The sequence below is a fragment of the Dermacentor variabilis genome, chromosome 7 (assembly GCF_050947875.1).
Source record: "Dermacentor variabilis isolate Ectoservices chromosome 7, ASM5094787v1, whole genome shotgun sequence".
Classification (NCBI taxonomy): Eukaryota; Metazoa; Arthropoda; class Arachnida; order Ixodida; family Ixodidae; genus Dermacentor; species Dermacentor variabilis.
The window spans coordinates 58,089,607-58,111,684 of record NC_134574.1 but is presented as its reverse complement, the minus strand read 5'-3'; the positions used below and the strand labels follow the sequence as shown (position 1 = coordinate 58,111,684).

Below are 22,078 nucleotides of genomic sequence, written 5' to 3'. Positions count from 1 at the left end.
TAATGGGAGAAGTACCGTCGAAAAGAGCGTTAGGCTCAGAAAAGTGGCATGCGCGCCGCAATCAGATAGCGGAAATCGAATATTGCGGAAAAGTTAGCGACGCAGCAGAAGATATCGAGCGTGCTTTTTTCGAGCACTACAGTGGTTTATTCACTTACTGCGCAGTCGACATTGATCGTTTTAAAAAGGACTTTTTGTCGTTGATGCCAAGGCTAGATGAAAGTACGAAAGAAACATTGGAGGAACCAATTTCGGAAGAGGAAGTGAAAAGTGCTATTGAAAGTATGCATCCGGGGAAGTCCCCTGGCCCTGATGGTCTAACCTCAGCCTTTTATAAATATTTCAAGGGTACGATCTCACCAGCCTTAGCGGATGTATATAACGAAGCATTCCAGCTCAAAGTACTACCCCCGTCCTTCTCATCTTCCCACACTATTCTTATACCCAAGTCAGAAGATCCCGTTGCATTGCGAAGAGTAACTTCTTACCGCCCAATTTGTCTCACTAACGGAGACTATAAGATAATGATGAAAATCTTAGCAAAGAGGTTGCAGACTGTCATTGCGAAGCTTGTGGGGCCGCATCAAACGTGTGGCATTAAAGGCCGAACTATCTTCTCAAACATACACGTAGCACGCAGTATCCTCGAATGTTGCGATGCCATGGGTGCACGAGTGGCAATGCTCCAAATTGATCTCGAGAAAGCGTTTGACCGGGTGCCTCATGACATACTTTTGTGCATTCTAGATTATGTGAATTTGGGTAGAATAATTAGAGAGGGGGTTGCCATGGCGTACCGGGACTGCTCGACGCGGCTCATTGTCAACAAGGTGGTGGGAGCGCGAATCCAAGTTAAGCGGTCGGTGCGTCAGGGCTGCCCTCTCTCGCCGCTGTTGTTTTGCTTGTATATAGAGTCGTTTTGTTTGAGTGTCATGGAGAATGACTGTGTCCGCGGGTTTAAACTGCACGAGGTCGAAGTCCGCCTGTTGGCTTATGCAGACGATATTGCTGTGTTCTGCACTGATTTGGACAGTATAACACAGGCTGTCAAATGTGTTAAAAGTTTTTGTGCTGTGAGCGGCAGCGCGGTAAACTGGGGTAAGTGCCTGGGATTCTGGCACGGTGATTGGCGGGCGACCCCAGACACTTTTGCCAACATGAGTTTCGTTACGACTCCGGTGAAATACTTGGGTGTTCCCCTTCAGTGCTACAAAGACAGTGAGTCGTACTGGAGGAGTGAAGTGGATAAGCTGCGGGACACAGTAAACAAATGGAATGGCTGGAATTGGTCTATGTTTTCCAGAGCCACAATTTGCAACATATTTTTAGTCAGCAAACTTTGGTACATCCTTCAAGTCTTGCATTGCTCAAGGGTAAACATCCAAAAAATTCACCGGGTGTTCGCAGTGTTTGTGTGGGCATCGTCTTGGGAGAGATCAAGTCGCACCAATTTGTTTCTTCGAGTTCGAAATGGAGGACTTGGATTGTCACATTTGTTTTTGAGACAGGTAGTCAATCGTTTTTTTTTCTTCAGGGATGCAAAAAACCCGTTTTTATACACTGTCTGCCAACTTCGCCTGGGCAAGCACTTGCCCGAAATGGTTGTCTCAGCGGGCAGTTTGCCAGGGGCTGTTTATGGTTTTCTACGTGAAGTTGTGGCTTCATGCAGGTTTTTGTCAGCGCGTTTTTCACTTCAATATTTGAGTGACGTTAACCGGAAAAAACTGTACAGGGACCTGTGTGATGTTGTTCTTCCCGTGCCTTTATATCGGTCTCTCTACAGAGCTAGCCATGGGCACAATGTTCTGAAGCGCGTTAAGGCGATGCTAGTACCGTCAGGCGCTAAGACGTTCTTTTTTGAATTGCACTCCGGAACGCTGACCGTCAAACCGTGGCTGGCTGAAACAGGTTTCTTTGTTCCTTGGGGCACTCATTGTACAATTTGCAGGCAGGAGGAGACAATTGAACATGTTTTTCTGCATTGTTGGGATGCCGTTTTCCTCTGGGATGTGCTCCAGCGCACAATCAAAAAGGATTTCCCCCTAGATGCGTATGGGATTCGCTACTTCCCAATAGAAAGTGATGATGGTACCCCATTCGATGTGATCATGCTTATGGCCCTGCATAGCATTTGGAAATGTAGAATTGCGGTAAGGCATGCCGATCTCGATGCAAGAGCGGCTCGCCAGTATTTCAAAGAAAGCATACGGAACTTTGTAGAGGAACAAAAGTTGCTGGAGTGCATCCCAGAGTGGTTGCCACGAGTGGAATTATTATTGGCGATAAGGGAATTTTAGCACAAGCGCAGCCGCGCAAGTTCTGCGGTTGTTTTCAACATATTGTGAGTGTGCCTTTTGATTATTTGTGAATGTGAAATTTTTATCCGGGCCAACGACCGGCAATAAAGAAAAAAAAAAAAAACTCGTGGCTCAGTGGTAACGTCTCCGTCTCACACTCCGGAGACCCTGGTTCGATTCCCACCCAGCCCGTCTTGGAATTTGCTTTTTATTTATGAAGTGCCTGCCGTGATTTATCGCTCACGGCCAACGCCGCGGACGCCGACGCCGACACCGACACCGACGCCGACGACACCGGCTTTTCTGCGACACGAGCTCCTTAACGCTATCGCGTTAAAATGTGGAGTGCTGGGTTTTATTTACAATATCTATATGAAGAATGGATGACGTTACATTTCATCATTCTGGCATGACTGAAGTGAATTACACGAGGAGCCGAAAAAAGTTGCAGGACGCTTAAGCTGCGCCTTCAAGAGTGGAACGCGATAGCGTTATCGCACCCCGTTCGAACTGCCCACTCATTCGCTAGGCATGCTCTTGAGCCACACAAAGAAATAGTTTACATATTCAACACTTCTAAGTCCACAGCAGAACTTTTTTCTAATTATTTGTTCCAGGAGCCCCACGCAGACGCATGACTCCTCGCCAGCAGCACGGCACACATCGCAAGGGACGCTTTCCCACTAGACGCGCGGGATTCCTCCGCCGGCTGCCGAAGCGAACGGACGCGCGTCCGACGAGCTCCGTCGACACCGGGGGACTGAAGCGTACTCGGACCACCGAATGCGTGAACATCTGGCTGGAATCAAGGAGAAGAGAGGTCCGAACGCGGATTCACCGGAATTAACAAGGTGGGACCGAATTCTCCAGCTTGCTGAGCTCACGAAGCCGCACCGTGCCGCGAGGGCCGCTTGGCCTAACGAGGCCCAGACGCGCTTCCTGGGCCCAGACGCGGCTTAGACGCCCAGACCTCGTGCAACATGGAGGTTGTAGAAGGTACGGAAATTGATCCCGACGAGCTGCAGATTCCGGGACAGTGGTTTAAAGCGAAGAGGAGCGGAAAAATAGCACCAGCGGAGTTGGCAGAAGGCGGCCACGTCGCCGGGAACCGAGGCCTACGGGAGCGTGCTGCGGAGCGACGCGAGGGAAGAAGAAAGGCAGAGAAGTCGGTGGAAAGGCAACATACGAGAATTCCGCCCGACTACGAGAAGATAATTATGAGACCTCAAGGGGGACTAGAGAAATTACTCCAACTCGGCGGAGCTTTCGTGGCTGACGCAATCAGCGCGACGGCCTGGACAAGTGACAGAGGAGTGAACGACATCATCACGTTCAACACGAAGCAACAATCGATCCTGCAGCGCTCAGAGAACTGACGATAGGCAAAGAAAAGGTGAACGTCAACGCATACGTGGCGGCGCCAGAGAACAGCGGAAAAGGCGTCATATACGACGTACCTCTATTTTGGACTGAAGACGAAATCAAAGAAAGACTGGAGTACTTCAATGCGAAGAACCCCCCAATCCTAGGAGTGCGAAGGCTGGGCAAGGGAACGAAGGCCGTACTTATCCTCTTCGAAGAAAGCACAGTTCCGAGGCAAGTGTACCTGTCGCCCACGCCAACGAGATGCGTCCTGTACAAGAAAAAGTACGAGGTATGCTATGCGTGTGGTCGATTGGGACACAGATCGGACGTGTGCCCAAACCCGGACAACAAAAAATGCCGGAGATGTGGTGCAGAAAACCCGCAGGAGGACCACCAATGCGAAGCCAAATGCCAGCTCTGCGGGAAAGAGCACCCACTCGGCGACAAGAGATGCAAAGAGCTGTACAGAACACCGTACGAAATCAAGAAAAAAATCTGGGAGAAGAAGAAAGACAAGCAGGAGGAACTGAAGACCCAACAACGGCAACCCCCTGCGGACGGAGCTGAGAAACTCCTCAAGGAGGACTTCCCCAAGCTGGGAGGAAACCATCAAGGAAACTTGCTGACCCCCGGTAGTCAGGAGACCAGGGGACGCAGGAGATCGAGATCCAGGGACCCAAAGGACCCATGGGGCAAGGGACGAAGCGGAAGCAGGGATCCAAGCAGAGAGCCCAAACAAGTAAGCTTTGTAGAAGGGTCCTCCCAGGCCAAAGATGATAAGGACAGAGAAATAGAACAGTTAAAGAAAAAAAGTAGAGGAGCTACAAGGGCTCATAAATAACCTTATGAAAGCGCAAAAAGAAAAAGAGAAGGCAAGATCCCCCCCTCCCCGCACACAACCCGCACAACCCAAGCAGGTAGCCCAGCAAACCACTCCCCCTACACCCAGGCAGCGGGAAATGGAAGGAGAGAAAATGGATGAATCAGAAACAGTCAGGATACCCCCACTTAAACGGAAAGGAGATAACGAAACAGACATGTGGGCAGAACTAAAGAAGGAATGCGAGGCGAATAGGAACGCAATGAAAACGATACAGACAGAACAAAGAGACTTCATGGCACAGGTCATGACCGCACTCAGCCAGATACAAAAAAACATAAACCAAAGATTTGAAAGTATAACAGCAGAACTACGGGCACAGAGAACTGAACTACAAACACAAAGAACCGAGCTGGTTGCCCTTGCGGAGCGACAGAAAAACTTAGAGGACTCCTGTACCCAAATCCAATATGGCCAGAAACGCACGAATTAAGTCTATCATTTGGCAATGGAACTGCCGAGGGTTCCAACGCAAGCGAGCGCTGCTGCAAAACTACATAGACACACTAGAAGAAAAGCCGCTAGCAATAGCGCTGCAAGAAACCGGGAAATTAGCATCCCTCCCAGGATATCAGGCGTTTCACAGCGATAAGGGGGAAAAATCGAGGGTAACAACCCTAGTGAAAAGAAACGTAGCAACAATCGAACACGAGATTCAATCCAGGGACACAGAAGGAGTCTTAGTGGAGATGCTTACGGGTAGAAAAGAAGAGCCCAGCTTATTTCTACTAAACATCTACTCAAGTCCTAGACAGAAAAAAGTCAGGTTTAGGGCCATCTTCCGAAAAGCCCTGAAAGCAGCTGGAAAGAACCCCCTATTCATAGTAGGAGACCTAAACGCGATGCATGAGGAATGGGGATACAAAAGAAGGGATGGCAATGGAAGGCAGCTGTGGGAGGACATACAGGAACTGAACCTCTCACTACACACCGACCCAGGCAACCCAACTAGAAAAGGTAACAGCGTCACCGCAGATACCACACCCGACCTAACACTCTCCAAAAACACCAGAACAGTAACGTGGGAAAATACAGGAGAAGACTTAGGCAGCGACCACTATATAATTGCCACCACATTAATGAAGGGAGTAAAGGAAAAACGACTAAAACAGCCAAAAGTTACAGAATGGGATAGATTTAGGAAGCGGCGAGAGGAATCTCCAACCACAATCATACAGACCTAAGAGAATGGACAGACACACTTAAAAAACACGTCACCGAAGCAACGGTTACTTTAGAAGGCCAAGACGCTCCACTTATAGCAGACAACAAGCTATTGCACATGTGGGAAGCAAAGGGTAGTCTAGAAAGCCGGCTCAAAAAACAGAGATGGAACCGGAATCTAAAAAGAAGAATAGCCAGACTAAATCGAGAGATTGAAAAATACGCACTACAGCTATGCGAGCAAAACTGGTGTAGCACATGTGATGACATGGAAAAAGGTATGAGTTTAGCTAAAACATGGAACATCCTAAGACACCTGCTAGACCCAACCCAATCAAAATCGCAGACAAACATAAGGCTAGCCAAAACACGACATAAATACGACGGAACAGACGAGAGCTTCATGGAAGAGATCAAACAAACATACATAGGAAACGTGACTCGCACCAACCTACCAGAGTATGGGGGACCCCTAAATGAGGAGCTAGATGCACCCATAACAGAGGCAGACGTGAGAGCGGAAATAATCAGACTTAAAACGAAATCGGCCCCAGGCCCAGATGGGATAACAAACAAAATGCTGCGGAACCCAGACGATGAGTCGATCACAGCTATAACCAAATACATTCTACAGGTATGGGAGAAAGGGGAACTCCCGAAACAATGGAAAGAGGCTAGCGTCATACTGATCCCCAAACCGGGCAAGCCCCCTAAGCTAGAGAATCTCAGGCCGATCTCCCTCACATCATGCGTAGGGAAATTAATGGAACATGTAATCCAGACAAGGTTAACCCGATTCATGAAGGAAAATGAACTATGGCCGAATGAGATGGTTGGATTCCGACCGGGCTTAAGTACCCAGGACGTGATGCTGCGGCTTCAGCACGACATCATAAACTCAAGATCAAGAGATATAAAAGCAATCCTAGCTCTAGACCTCAAGAAAGCCTTTGACAATGTCAAACAAGAGGCAATCCTGACAGAAATGCAATAGGGGTAGGATGCAGAACCTACAACTATATAAAGAACTTCCTGACAAACAGGACGGCAAAGATTAGATACCATGATTTGGAATCGGAAGAAATAGAACTGGGAAACAGAGGTACCCCGCAAGGATCTGTACTCTCCCCACTCCTCTTCAATCGGGCTATGAGGGGCCTCCCGGATAAACTGAGGAAAATAGAAAATTTAAACTTCAGCATGTATGCAGACGATATAAATGTTTGGATAAACAAAGGTAACGACGCGGAAATAGAAAACAAACTGCAAACAGCCGCGGACACAGTAATCGAGTATGCAGCAACTAGGGGGCTTACTTGCTCACCAGAAAAATCGGAACTCTTAATGTACAACCCCAAATCATTAAGGCTGAAAGGAGACAGCGATCTCAACATCACGGTTGGGGGAAAACCAGTACCCAAAGTAGGTAAGATAAGAATATTAGGACTTTTCATCCAAAGCAATGGATACAACGACGAAACCATACGGAAACTGGAAGGTTATGCAGCACAAGTCACCGGGATATTCAGAAGAATAGCTCTTAAGGGGAGAGGGCTAAGCGAAAGAGGCCTAGTTAAGCTAGTACAAGCGTACGTCATCAGCAGACTTAGCTACGCCACACCATACCTTAACATCCGGGCTTCAGAAAGAGACAAATTAGACTCGATAATCAGAAGATGCTATAAACGGGCACTCGGATTACCCATAAGCACCTCCACTGAGAGACTCCTAGCAATGGGAATTCACAATACATGGCAAGAAACAGCCGAAGCAGTTAAAACCGCCCAACAGGAAAGACTCAGCCAAACATATACAGGCAGAGCTATCCTGAACATGGTGGGGCTGCAGACAGACAGAGGCATGCAAAAGAAACGTGACATCCCAAGAGAAATCAGAGAACAGCTAAGGATAGGCCCAATTCCCAAAAACATGCACCCCACCTTCAACAAAGAAAGGAGGGAAAAGAGAGCCGAAGCACTGGTCCGACGCTTCAGCGAAATAGATAGGGAGATAGTGGCGTACGCGGATGCGGCCAGCGGCAAACTGGGTGCGGCAGTAGCCTCGGTGGTAGATGGCCAAGGCGAAGCAGTCTCAGCAGCAACAATACGCAGCCGCAATCCGGAAGCAGCGGAAGAAGTAGCCATCGCGCTTGCCTGTGTCGGGACCAAGGCGAGCTACATTATCAGCGACAGCAAAACAGCCATCCACAATTACGGAAAAGGCAGAATCGCCCCAGAAGCGATACGAGTACTAACAGGAAAGAAAATTGACAGAAAAATCAGCCTCGTATGGGCACCAGCTCACACGTCGGTCCCAGGCAACGAGGCGGCACACTTCCTAGCCCGAGATCTCTACTTCCGGGCAGGAACAGAGCCGCCCGCTTGCAAGGAACTAGACGAGAGACTACAGACCTACACAGAAATAATCGAAAACTATAAGCTTCAGCGTAGAACTGTCCCCCCTCCGGACAAGGAGCTCGGAAATAGAGAGGCGAGAGCCTGGCGCAGACTGCAAGCAGGAAACTACATAAATCCAGTATGGGCGTCACACGTACTGAAAGACGAAGATATAGACGATAAATGTAAGAGATGCGGGGAGAGGGGGACCCTCGACCATATAATCTGGCAATGCGTAGACTCCCCAGGTGTCAAGGAAGGAATAAATAGTAGAGAAGCCTGGGACACCCTTCTGCAAAGCGCGGACCCCGCCATGCAGAGGAGAGCCATCCATCTGGCGGCAGAGGCCGCGAAGAGCCAACAACTCTTTGCCTGCATCTAGTCGCGGAGACCCCCACCCCTGTCCCCAGGCCTGCGCGCCAGGGGCAGGGAGTAGGGGGTCTCCTTCTCTGATGGAAATAAAAGGTTTTGGAACGGAACGGAACCACTAGACGCGCTACGGCGCAGCGATGACGTCAGAGGCGTCCCGCATCGGACGCTGCACCTAGGAATCGCGCTGTGAGCGGAAAGAGCAGCCGCGTCGCCTAAATGCGAGGGTTCGAGTTACGCATGCTGGAAGTTGGAAGGGTAGAGAGCGAGAAAACTTATTAAACGCAGTGGTATTGGGTCATCCTCGCACCGGTCCCCGCACGGCCACACTGCGCTGAAACGACACGAAGGGAAGAAGCGAGTGAGTGGTGCGTCACGTGTCGGGGCAGCGCCGTGCAGCGAGGAGGGGGTCTCCTGTCTTTGCCGCAAGATGGCTCTGCGGGTGCGCCAAGCGCAGAAGAAATGTAGCGGTAACGTACTTCGCTACTCATTTAACTGCGGCTGACATGATGACTGTGCAGTCATCAGTGGTAGCCTTACGATTAAAGAAATTGAGCTAGCTATTGATCAGCTGCCTTTGTCGAAAACACCCGGCCCCGATGGACTTTCAAGTGAATTTTACAAAGCTTTCAAATCAATTATCAGCCCCATATTATTGGATATTTTGATTTCAAGTGTAGAGATTGACGCCCTTCCGCAGTCTTTTTGCGAAACCCACACAGTTTTAATTCCCAAAACTCAGGTAAAGAGAAACTGCGTTCCGTTGAAGGCTACCGACCAATCACATTGTCAAACGTGGATAACAAAATTTTTGCGAAAGTTCTATCAAATAGATTGCAATTTGCGATGTCAATTCTAATTGGTTCTCATCAGACATGTGGAATCAGCGGCCGATCAATTCAAACCAACATACATATCGCCCGTACCCTTCTTCAATACTGTTATGGTTCCACTGAGCAGCTTGCAATGCTCCAGGTAGACCTTGCTAAAGCTTTTCATCGTCTCAGTCACTCCTATTTATTTTCCCTTCTGGAGCATGTCAATGTTGGCTCCATTGTGCTTAAAGGCGTTAGGCTTTGCTACACCTGTTGTATTACTCGTTTAGTTATTAATGGCCAACTCTCCGAACCCATTTCTATTTGCTCATCAGTAAAACAAGGCTTCCCGATGTCCCCACTACTATTCGCCCTTTACCTGGAACCGCTATGCTTAAGCGTAATTTAGTCGAGTAACATCCATCGCTTCAATATACTGGGTAATGAAGTTAAAGTCTTAGCTTATGCAGACGATCTAGCTTTCTTCTGCACGGATAAGTCCGGTGTTGAAAAAGTAGTATTGAAAATAGAAGAATTTGGCAGCGTATCAGGAGCGCGAATGAACTCCTCAAAAAGTTTAGGCTTATGGTTTGGCTCATGGTGCTATACACCAGAACAGTTTGCAGGCGTTAAGTGGACTGATGTCCCGCCAAAGTATCTTGGCGTGCCGCTAGACGCATATAAATTAAGCGCACACTATTGGAAAGAACGGGTTTCGGTACTGCAAAGTTACGCCCAGACATTCGTTCCACAACGACTTTCTATTTTTGTGAAAGCCGAAGCCTGCAATAAGTTCTTGGCAACAAAAATTTTCTATGTATTGCAAGTTATCCATTGTGATAGGCTACACATCAAATGCTTTCACCGTATCTTTGCAACCTCGTATGGTCTTCAACTTTTGAGCCCATGAGGCGCGACAATATCTTTAGGCCTGTTAGTGAAGGTGGGCTGGGCTTAGTACATCTTTATGTGCGGCAAATAGTGTCTCGTTTCTTCTATTTTCGGGATACTTCCCATCCTGTAATTCGTTCATACATGCAAGTCACACTTGTTAATGCGTTACCTGATTTAGTTATTTCTTCAAGTTTTTCTTCGCGCTTATGCTTGTGGGGTTCATGCAAGAAGTTTACTTGGCGGTTCGTTTCCTGGCAGTTCGGTTTTCCACTGAATACTTGTATTCTGTGTCGCGCAAAACGTTGTACAAAGACTTACTATCCATGCTATTTCCGCCTCCACTTTACCAATCAATATACATTAAATTGCCAGGCCACGATGTGCTAAAGCGAGTTCGCAAAATGTATTTATCCCCTTGCTGCAAAACATTCTTTTATAAAGTTGATAGTGAAACCACACCGGTTAAAACATGGCTACAAAAAAGGGTATCTTTGTCTCTTCTGTTAACTGTCGCCTTTGTGATGTACAAGAGACAATTGAACATTGTTTTATTAGCTGCACCGACGCCATCCTATTTTGAGATGTCCTCCAACGGTCTTTAAAGAAAGACTTTGCGATTAACGCTCATACTGTGCGATACCTGCTACCAACCTCTGATAATAGTGCGCCTTTCGATATGTTTTTTGTAATGGGAATGCACAGTTTGTGGAAAACGCGAATGATGGACCGCAACGCCGAAACGGTTGTACCTACAAGGGCAAATTTCATCCAAATGACACTACACCTAAAGCAGGTTTATGATGGACTCGGTGTACAACCGGACTGGTACCCTGTTTTGTTGAGGTGCTTATCCTTGCCACCCTTCTAAAGTGACACGAGCGTTTCTACTCACAGTATGAACGCTACCTTTTCTGTGTGTGACTTTCATTGTGCCCTCCATTCTCTGACTATGCAGAACTGGTGAACGTCTAGTTGAATGGTTGAATGCAACTATAATAAATACCATGAAAGAAAGAAAAAAAAAACTCATGGCTCAGTGGTAGAGTCTCCGTCTCACACTCCGTAGACAGTGGTTCGATTCCCACCCAGCCCACCTTACAAGTTGTTTTTATTTATGAATTGGCCTTCCGCCATTTTTTGCTCACGGCCGACGCCGACGACATCGGCTTTTCTGCGACACGAGCTCTTTAACGCTGTCTCGATAAAACGTCTGGCGAAAGTCCCTCCGTCGTCCCTAGGCCAGGGAAACTGCCACCCACCTTCGCCCAGTCAGAGCGTCCAAAGTCGTCGAAGGACCCGCGTTGAGGGCGAGGGTTCACACAGTCATTCCCCCTCCCCCTTTGTTCTATGAACATACAGAAGGAAGGGAGCCTCGCAGACGGGGTTGTCAGTCTTTGACTCAAGCTGTCGCGCCTTGGTTCCTGGAATGGTCCCGCTGTTAGCTGGGCATTTGTTAAATGACCTTCGCAGTTACCGGGGACCGTGCGGAAGTGCCTTAGAACAATCTCTTTCATGCGCTTACCTGCTTCCTTGGTCCGTGAAGGCGGCAGTGAACCGACAAATTAAACTCGCTCCGCGAAACGTGTGTCCCCTTAAAGGTGCCGCGCGCCTCTCCGTAAGGGAGGCTTTGTTGGCTTCACAAAGGGATTCATCGTAGCGTGGCAGGAGCGGTTAGAGGTTACTACCACCGCTGGCCGACCGTAACAACTCGTCCATGGCCAGGCAAATATTGACTGGCCAGTGCTGATGTCCGCTGGGCAGAAATAGAATGGCTTGCGGCAAGGGGTACGACTTGACTTGCAGCAACCAGCTGCGAAATGCTGACATACACAACAAAACATCTCACAATAACAGGGAGCAGCAAAGCGAAGCCTATAACGTGGCTCTTCAGAGCGATGAATTACCCTGCATCTCGCCTGAGAACTGCAAGGCTTCAAAGAAAACATAAGTGCAAAAACAACAAATACTTCATTTCGCTATGCAAATTTCGAAAGAGTTTCGTGAAAACCAAGTTACCACTCATGGATGGAGTCCTGCTAAATGAAAGGGGATCGGTTTGCCTTAGCGAAATAACAAAAAATGAACACAAATAAGTTGGGATTTCTAAGTGCAGAACGAGTTTCAAATTTGCCTGCTCAAGACATACGCGTTGATGTACAACTTTCTCTTCTTATGTCTAACGGAGAAGTTGTACTAAGAGAGGGTGAGGCTCCATCGGAGCCAGCGGCCTTTTTGGACATTTGATTGAGCCATGTCGCAGGGCAGTGGTTGGTCTCGAAGATAAATCTTACTCTATACACGACAACTTCTGGGCTGCCCAAACCAAACAGGCACATTCCTTCTGTAAAGCGCTATAGGCTTCCCCTTTTACAGAGAAATAGTCCATGATAAAAAGGCCAAGGCTCGATCCTTGTCCCGCTGCTGTTTCTACAATTTGTTAACGACCTAACTAATGTCCTGACCACTACCGACTGCATATTATATGCACACGACACGACTATCTTTACTTGCTCTAATAATGTCGACGCGCTACAGTGAAATGTTAACGTTGATCTGCATAACTTCCTAGTGTCGAAAGAAGATGCTGTGCATGAATCCGTTAAAAACGGTTTACATGGTTTTTCGTTCCTTCCCGACAATAATTTCGAAATATATATCTGTGTATCTTGACAACAACCTTGGCGTAACAATTTTAATATCTGACAGCACCATGTTCCTTGGCGCAGTTTTAGACAGGCACCTGAAATTCAATCTTCAATCGCAGTCGCTTGTGCGTAAGATTTCTTTTGGAATACGCACCATAATCAAAACCCGTTCATATTTTCAGCCGCACATTATCCGTTCATTTCATCACGCACACATTTACAGTCATTTATCTTACTGCGTATCAGCCTGGCGTAACACATACCTCGCACACCTCAGGCAACTCGAACGCCTGCAAAATCAAGCGCTTCGTTTCATGACTTTCAGTCATTTCCTATCCAATGCAAAGCCACTTTTTTGCAGTTTAAACATTCACCCTTTTTATCAACTCTTTCTGCTTAGGTTAACAATTGTGATATATAAGTGATTTCGTAATATTGCACATATAGATGGCTTTGGTATTGAACGTTTTGTAGATACGAACGTTACTAAGCTCTATGAACTCGATAATCGTCTTTCACTTAAAGTGCGCACAAACTATGGCAAGTTCACTACCACATTTGTGGAAATAAAACTGTGGAATTCCATTCCACATACAATTAAATCATTCCCCACAGAGCATATAATCATGAACCAAATTAAGAAATATTTTATGCCGCAGTTCTCTTCATCTAAACACTCACTTTTCTGATTGTATTATTAATTGACTTGGCTATAATGCTACATGTTATCTTAATGCTATATTTATTGCAATGCAAACTTGCCTTGCTTGTTCACTACAGAAGTAATGTTTGGAATTTTATTGTGACTAAACAGCTTTATATTTTCTTCTTTTCGCATTGTTTATCTTTTTTGAAATTGTCTTTGAAGTCACCATAACCAATGCTTGGTCTATATCTCATATTTTTATTTTGTCCCCCTGAAAGTTTCTAACTTTGGGGCTCCCTGTGTAGTACTAAGTCTGCATACAATTCTTTCTAACATTGACATCATTGATAAATAAACTTTAACTTTAACATCACTTTTCAATGGTTACGAGGTCATTGCGGTATCACAGGAAATGATGACGCAGATAAGGCAGCTCGGGCGTATAACCAAGGAGACCGCTGCATCCCCATTCCTTTCTCAAGGAGAGACGCTGCGAGACAGCTTTGTGTTCCAGGTCGCACACTATCGTTAGCTGAGTGGAACAGCGCACATAAAAGGTGCACCAGACTGCCAAGCCTAAGCTCTTCGCTGCAACTCAGACCTCCGGCCATCCTGCACTGACGTGAAGCGTCTCTTTTGTGTCGGTTGTGGTTGGAAGTTGCCTTCACGAAAGCCTATTCAGCCCTCATTGGAATGGCTGACAGTCCTCCATATCATGTCTGCCGCTGCGAGCAGAGCATTGACCACCTAGTATGCCTCTGTCCTCAGTTTGAAACACAAAGACAATCTATGACCAACGCATTCAGGAAACTCGATGGTCTGCTGAGTGAACAGACAAGATTAGAACACCGTCCCAACTGATGATTGGCTCAGTACGCACTAAAGGCGCTTCTGTACTCTCTGAAAACGTCTCGCTCGTGCGAGCGCCTATGACCCTGTAGTGCTGTTCGTGGACGTCTCTCTACATCCGTCTCTCTCTTTCTCTCCCTTCTTTTTATTCCCCTACTCCCTTCTGCCGGCGCACGGTAGCCAACCGGACTGTTGGCTGGTTAACATGCCTGCTGTGTTTATACATATATATATATTCCGATATTCTGTAGGCTGGTCTGCGGGCCTCGTCAAGCTGCCTCTACTGGATCAGCTTTTAATTGCAGTCCGCTCCATCAAGTAGATGTAAATAAAGTTATTATATATATATATATATATATATATATATATATATATATATATATATATATATATATATATATATATATATATATTTATATCGTTACAGTTACTTTGCGGCTGGCATAGAGAATAGGGCGTTCCTATTTATCACAATGGACCGAAGTACCACGACCATAACCCTGTCACTTGCGTTGCACTGAACCACGAATTGCTTTCTATTGTCTGGCGCGCTGACCACAGGACCAGAAACTAATGACGTTCTTAAACCTTGGAAATCGACCTCCTTGTTCTTATCCCAGTGTACATTACTCGGTTCTTCCGTTTGGAGTGTGTATGTTAAAAAACTTGCTGTTTGTGAATAATTCGGAATGCACCGTTGATAGAACACGAAAATTGCTACCTCAATATACTGTAGTAATAGGCGACTTCAATGCAAAAGTGCAGAAACAGCATACTGGTGAACAAGCAATTGGCAACTACAGTGTTGATTGTAGGAACGCTAGAGGAGAGATGCTGGTAGAATTCGCGGAAAGGAGTAAGCTGCGAATAATGAACACCTTCTTCAGGAAGCGTAGCACCATAAAGTGGACCAGGAAAAGCCGTAATGGGGAAACAAGAAATCAAATAAATTTTATGCTTTCTGCCGATCCCAGCATAGGGAAGGATGTTGAACTGTTTAGTTGCGCAAAGTGAAGTGATCATAGGTTGGTGCGGTCTAGAATTCACCTCAATTTGAAGAGAGAAAGAGTGTAATTGGTCAGGAATAAACAGGTCCATCAAGACGGAGTAAGGGTAAAAGGAGACGAATTCAGGCTGCTACATACAAATAAATATGCTGCCTGAGAACAGAGAGATAGAGATAATAAGTGAAACCGCAACTAGGCTGGCTTCAGTAGCAGCAATTGAAGTGGCAGGTAAGGTACCAAGACAACCCGTGGGTAAGCTTTCCCATGTAACGAAAGGCATATTAAATAAAGGACAAAGAATGAAAGTGTCCAACTCAATAGATCCGATAGAATTCGCGGAACTGTAAAAACTGGAGAAAGCAAGGGATATTCGAAATTATAACGTGGGGAAGACAGAGAAAGCAGTAAAAAACGGATCCAGCATAATATCAGTGAGAAGAAAACATGGATAGGGCAAGCCAAGAGGTATACCCGGAGAGATCAGCAGGGTATATAATCAGCAATTTCGAAGATATAGTAACAGTAGTGGAACAATTCTATGGTGACCTGTACAATCCACAAAGCAGCCACGATACCTCCATTCAAACTGGTAATGAATAGGTTACAGAGGCTCCTTCTATAACTTTCGATAAATTTAGAAGGGACTTGCAGCACATCAAACGGAGAAAAGCGGCAGATGTGGGAATAACAGTCGATTTAATAATAGACAGAGGAGACATCATGCTTGAAAAGCTCGCGGCCGTTTATACGAAATGTCTCGCGACTTCTAGGGTATATTCCTCGACTCCAACACTATACTAATCCACAAGAATTCAGAGCTTAAAAAATTGAAAATCAACGCCCATTAGCTTACAACCAGTATAGAAAAAAATGTTCACCAAGATCATTTCCAGTAGAATAAGGCTGACACTCGTCTTCAGTCAAAGAAGAAAACTGGCGCGTTTCAGGAAGGCACACTCAAAAATGGATCACATGCCTGCCATCAATCAGGAAATCGACAAATATGCAGAGTACAATCAACCTTTCTATATCGATTTTATAGACTATGAAAAAGGCATTGGCTTCATTAGAGATGCCAGAAGGAATAGAGACATTACGTAAGCAAGGAGTACAGGAGGCTTTTGTGAATATCTAAGAAAATACCTACAAACATACTTTAGCTATGTTGACTATGCACATATACAAAGATAACTGTAAAGAAAGGGGTCACAGAAAACAAGGAGAGGCAATCTCTCTAATGCTATTCTCTATATGCTTGGAATAAATGTTCAAACAATTGAACTGGGAAGGCTTAGGAGTAAGGTTCAACGGTGAATATCAGCTACCTTCGATTTGCACATGACATTGGCCTGTTCAGCAACAGCGGACACGAGTTACAACAAATGATTGAAGACCTTAACAGAGAGAGGGCAAATGCCTCTCCCATACTTCTCCAACTACTCTGGCCATGTGCTAATTGTGGCAAGGTTGTCCCTGAAAACTTCTTAATCTCATCCGCCCACCTAACATTGTGCCGCCCCTGCTACGATTCCCTTCCCTTGGAATCCAGTCCGTAACCCTTAATGACCATCGGTTATCTTCCCTCCTCATTACATGTCCTGCCCATGCCCATTTCTTTTTCTTGATTTCAAGTAAGATGTCGTTTACCCGCGTTTGTTGCCTCACCCAATCTGCTCTTTTCTTATCCCTTAACGTTACACCCATCACTCTTCTTTCCATAGCTCGTTGCGTCGTCCTCAATTTCAGCAGAACCCTTTTCGTAAGCCTCCAGGTTTTTGCCCCGTACTTGAGTACTGGTAAGACACAGCTGTTATACACTTCTCTCTTGAGGGATAGTGACAACCTGCTGCTCATTGTCTCAGAATGCCTGCTAAATGCACACCAGCCCATTTGTATTCTTCTGATTACTTCAGTCTCATGAGCCGGATGCGCGGTCACTCTCTGCCCTAAGTAAATGTATCCCCTTACCACTTCCTGTGCCTCGCTACCAATCGTAAACTGCTGTTCTCTTCCGAGACAGTTAAACATTACTTTCATTTTGTGCAGAATAATTTTTACACGCACCCTTCTGCTTTGCCTCTCATGGTCAGTGAGCATGCATTGCAATTGGTCCCCTAGTTACTAAGCAAGGCAATATCATCGGCGAATCGCAAGTTACTAAGGTATTCTCCATGACTTTCATCCCCTATCTTCCCAATCCAGGTCTCTCAATACCTCCAATACACGCTGTGAATAGCATTGGAGAGATCGTATCTCCCTGCCTGACGCCTTTCTTTATTGAGATTTTGTTGTTTTCTTTATGGAGGACTACGGTGGCTGTGGAGCCGCTATAGATATCTTCCAGTATATTTACATACGGCTCGTGTACGCCCTGATTCCGTGATGCCTCCATGACTGCTGAGGTTTCGACTGAATCGAGCGCTTTTTTGTAATCAATGAAAGCTATATATAAGGGTTCGTAATAGTCCGCACATTTCTCTATCACCTGATTGATAGTGTGAATATGGTCTATTCTTGAGTAGCCTGCACGAAATCCTGCCTGGTGGTTTGGTTGAAAGCCACTCATTCGTTAACAATTCCAGTGCACTCACACACTGTAGAGATATGCTGTCAGTGTACTGCAGTCATACGATTAGTTCTATCGCACGACCTAATGCGAAAGTAATGTGCGGTGAATCAAATCGAAACATGCCGTTACATAAATTGTTCGGCGTAGAAGTCATCATGGCATGCTGCAGTGGTTTGTCATATCGCCGCGTTTCTCGTTTTACAAAGGTTTTGCAAAGAATATCCCTAAATTTAAATAAACCTTTCTTTTCTCCCAATGATGACATCCTATATCTCGACTTCAGCACTAGTGTGGGCGAAATTAGTGGGTTCTGCCATCTGTGAAGCGCGAAATGCAATATATTCTGGTGGTCGAGGGAGCAACCTTTGTGTGACGTGTTTGATTGGTGGAGTTCTCATTGGTGGCATCGCGACGTAAGCTATTCTTCTGGAAAAAGCGACGACTTCTTCTACTCGCAAAATCAGCTAGCGATGCGGGCGGCTATGACAACATGTGAAATTGCGCAGTGGTTCGCATAGAACGCTTGGCCTTGAAAAGAGATTGTGCTGTCGCGGATGTTCGGGCTTTGTGTTTAAGCCGGGCTGAGCTACGGCGAGTTGATTCCGTTCTTTCGATTTATGGATATTTTATGGTTGTACGATACGACACGCACTTTGTTCCTTTGAGTGACGCTACAAAGCACTGATTCGCAATTAAATGCAAAGTAATATTTTGTGTATTCTATAGGAGTGTGGGCTTTTTGAGCGTAGGCGAACGAATAATGTGCATATACAAACCCGGAACCAGCCCAAACATTAGTACAGTGTGCCATCTTTCGTGCACGGTATTTCTATGCCTACAACTCTGTGCCAGCCTTCATTTTCCCTGTCCATTGCCATGATTCACGTGCTACCAGCTTTGGTTGTACGACTGTAAACAAAAGGCCTCTACATACAAAGTACGTTCTCTTTGCTCCACGACAATGCCAAGACTTGTGTCGGTAGCTTTCTTGCGGTCTAGCTCCGTGTTTTTTGAAACCTTCATCACATATTAAACGCTAGCTAGTTTAAAGAGAGCCATCAAGCCATGAAAACTAATTATAAAATGTAGCGACACTGCTAAACTTTATTAAAATGCCTCAACCTATGAAAATATTTTTTTCAGCACCGGTGGGACACAAACGTTCTAAAATCTTATCTCTACACGAAGCTATAAGAAGTAATTCTTTTCCACAAAGCACAAAACTTACTGTTTTAGATGGTAAATATTTCAGCTTTCACAAGTTTACCAGGAATTCTGAGCCTTTGCTAAAAATATGGATTCAAAATTTTTTACTGCTTGAGAAAAATTGTGTGTATGAACTACAATGGCAGTATTGTTCAACGGCCTGGGTATCCAAAAGCCAAGGTATTTTCATTTCAATTGTTAAGTGTGTCACGCGAGCAACAACATCTTTATAACTGTCACGGTGTAAGGGATCTATACATTGCACAGAGGAGAACCTCAAATATATTCACAAAAAATATTAGTGGTATTTGCGACCACAATCTACTTATCTAGGTCTCTCATATCTTGGTCGTCATTGTGTTTTCCTTGAGTCGAACAATACTGGATGCAAGCAGAACAATTGTAACTAACATTAGGCCTGCCGCTACCTGCTAGTTATGAACGGCAAAAAAAAATGACAATAATCTTCGTTCGTGCAAAACTAGATTGTTCGACTGCCGAGGTAGGTGGGTACTGTTGTTGAATTGTTCCATGTGGTTCATATCCACACAATACTTGATACTCCAGGCTGCACTAGAGAACAATTATATTTTCTGCGTGCATCTTTTCTATAATAAGTAGGATTTAGAAGACAACGAGCCCTAACCATTCCTCATGTTAAGACCTCTGGAGGATTATTTCGTAGTTATTGGATATAAATGAAAGAGTCACAGGTCTGCGCGGAAGACGCAAAACATTCACAGCGTAATCTGCAGGAGCGGCTAGCGTAGAAACACGCACGAGAGAGTCTTCGCCACGAACTCTCCTTGCGCTATTTTTAATAGAAAGAACAGAGCTGTGTCGCCGCCGTTCACGCCGAGCTGAGGCTTGTGGTGTTCTCTGGACAGTGGTCTACTGAGCAGATGTTGTTGGTTGCAGCCTTGTGCGTAGCTCTACAGTTCGCTTCTTCAGCAGCAGTTCGTACTTTGCAAGGGGCCGCGAATTTGTAACAAAGAGCAAACACAAGTAACAAATCTACGCGGGCGCTCATGTTACATCTCTCGACAAGACTAAACGGCCACATTTTGTGATACTTAGAGGTATAGATTGCAACTGCAATGTAAAGTTTGGCCGAATTAAAGCTACACGGCTCGCAACGGATATCGCCTAATCTGCGGCATGATAAAAAGTTCCTGACGCTGTTGTTTGTGCTGATGATTTATTGTCATTTGCTTTGAAACGGGACTGTGTTAAATGTTTCCCATGGCCTAAGTTATTGTTCACCTAGGCTGCTTCATTTATCCGTAGATGCAATACATGTTTATCATTCCATCAATTTTCTATAAATCTGCTTATCTTTTTCTTTTCCTCGAAACCTCTCTATCTACATTCTACCGCGACGTATGCAAGTGCTACATGGTGTGCCAAGTTGTTCAATAATATGCAACTGGAATGCAAAATGCGGAGGTATCGACGCTACGTGGCGCCCATCTCACATCACTTGACTCCTCGCGCGTTATTACGCCTGTATAGGGCATGTTTCAGCAGAAAGTAGCAATGGCTGTGGAAACATGCTGCTTCCATTAGAGATTACATCGTAAAATTTACGCAAGTGCACAACATACTAGGGGCGATATCAAGCAACGTTTCATACAATATTTGTGAGTAGGTGGATCTGTTTTCGTGTTGAAGGTAGTGCATGTGCTTAGTGAAAGAGCCTCAGCAATTGATCTACTTATCACACATGAAGCTTTGTGTAGGCATGCGTGGAGCACGCGCAACAACACGTCGGCTTGTGCAAGCACGAACTGCGGCTTCGCATAGTCACAGTAAAACCATCGAAGTCTACCTTCAAATGAAAGCATGGGGTGCTGACTTATAGCAGCCCAACGTTGCTAAAGAAAGGGAAATTTTAGTATATGCAAACAAGGGAAATTTTAGTATATGCAAACACTTTGGACCATTTTTCATGCATGTCTACTAAGTGCTGCTCTATAGCTCCTTCTATGTATCGGTTTATTGATAGCAAATTCAGTACCTTCTGCACAATACCACAAACAGCCTTAACCACTCTTGAACGCAGCGCTGAAAAGAAGCATTGTCAAGTGAAACAATAGCTTAAGGAAACTAAAGTTTAAACATATACCAGTGAACTGTCGACTGCATTCACAAGGCATTTTATGAGGCGCACGACGTCGCATGAATGCGCCATTCTTTAGGCATGCATTCTGGAAGCAAAAATGCTTTCGTAAGGTCCTGCTTTTGTTTTTGCTTTTTTGACCGCTAAACCTTACCTTCACTTTTCTTCTGTATAGTTGCTGAACTAACACAGGATAACCGAATAATATGTGTTCAGGTAGCGTTCTGTGCAATGTATAAAACAACGCGCACATTTCCGTCAAGTTCACGCTCTGCGACTGGAGTTAAAAGACAATGTACGCTTGGCAACTTGCCTTCGTGGTGGCCCTGGCTGTCCCGATTAACGGCCAGCGTCCGAATATTGAAGACCTCAGAAATGTAAGATTGTTTTTTATAGAGAAATATTTGTGTGTCGAGTTTTCGTGCGATATTTCATAACAAACCTATACCTTTAATCTAGCTCTTAGCGGTGTGCGCAGCACAACTGTACACAAATTCCAGACTGCCGTGTACGCCGCACAGACAGTAATTATTCAATTTCGCAGATACATATTTTCATGTTTGAAACTATCTGTACCTCCTGTTTTATATTTTAATTACAGTGACAACCCAGTCAAAAATTCCAAGGAGTTACCAGCCTGTTGGCTATGCGGAAATCAGGCATATCGGCTTGTCGGCCTGTTGGGCTGTTGGCTTATCGGTCTGTTGGCGCATCGGTCTGTTGGCCTATCGGCCTGTTGGCTTATCGGCATGTTGGAGCACATGGCCTAAGCCTATTAAGCCTGCACATACACAGGCATGTGTTGTTTGGCAGACAATAAGTCTTTCTCTGAATACCTGAAATTATTTTTATTTACC

The 22,078-nt window shown here is 45.5% G+C and overlaps 1 protein-coding gene across 1 annotated transcript in view; it reads left to right on the top strand.

Annotated features, from left to right (window-relative positions):
- Positions 1-21,449: 21,449 nt before the first annotated feature.
- LOC142589058 (uncharacterized) overlaps positions 21,450-22,078 on the top strand; it is a 110,997-nt gene continuing 110,368 nt past the window's right edge. Inside the window, exon 1 of the mRNA XM_075700849.1 lies at positions 21,450-21,598. Coding sequence (XP_075556964.1) covers positions 21,515-21,598 — 84 coding nt within the window. The 5' untranslated portion in view covers positions 21,450-21,514. The remainder of the gene's footprint in view (positions 21,599-22,078) is intronic.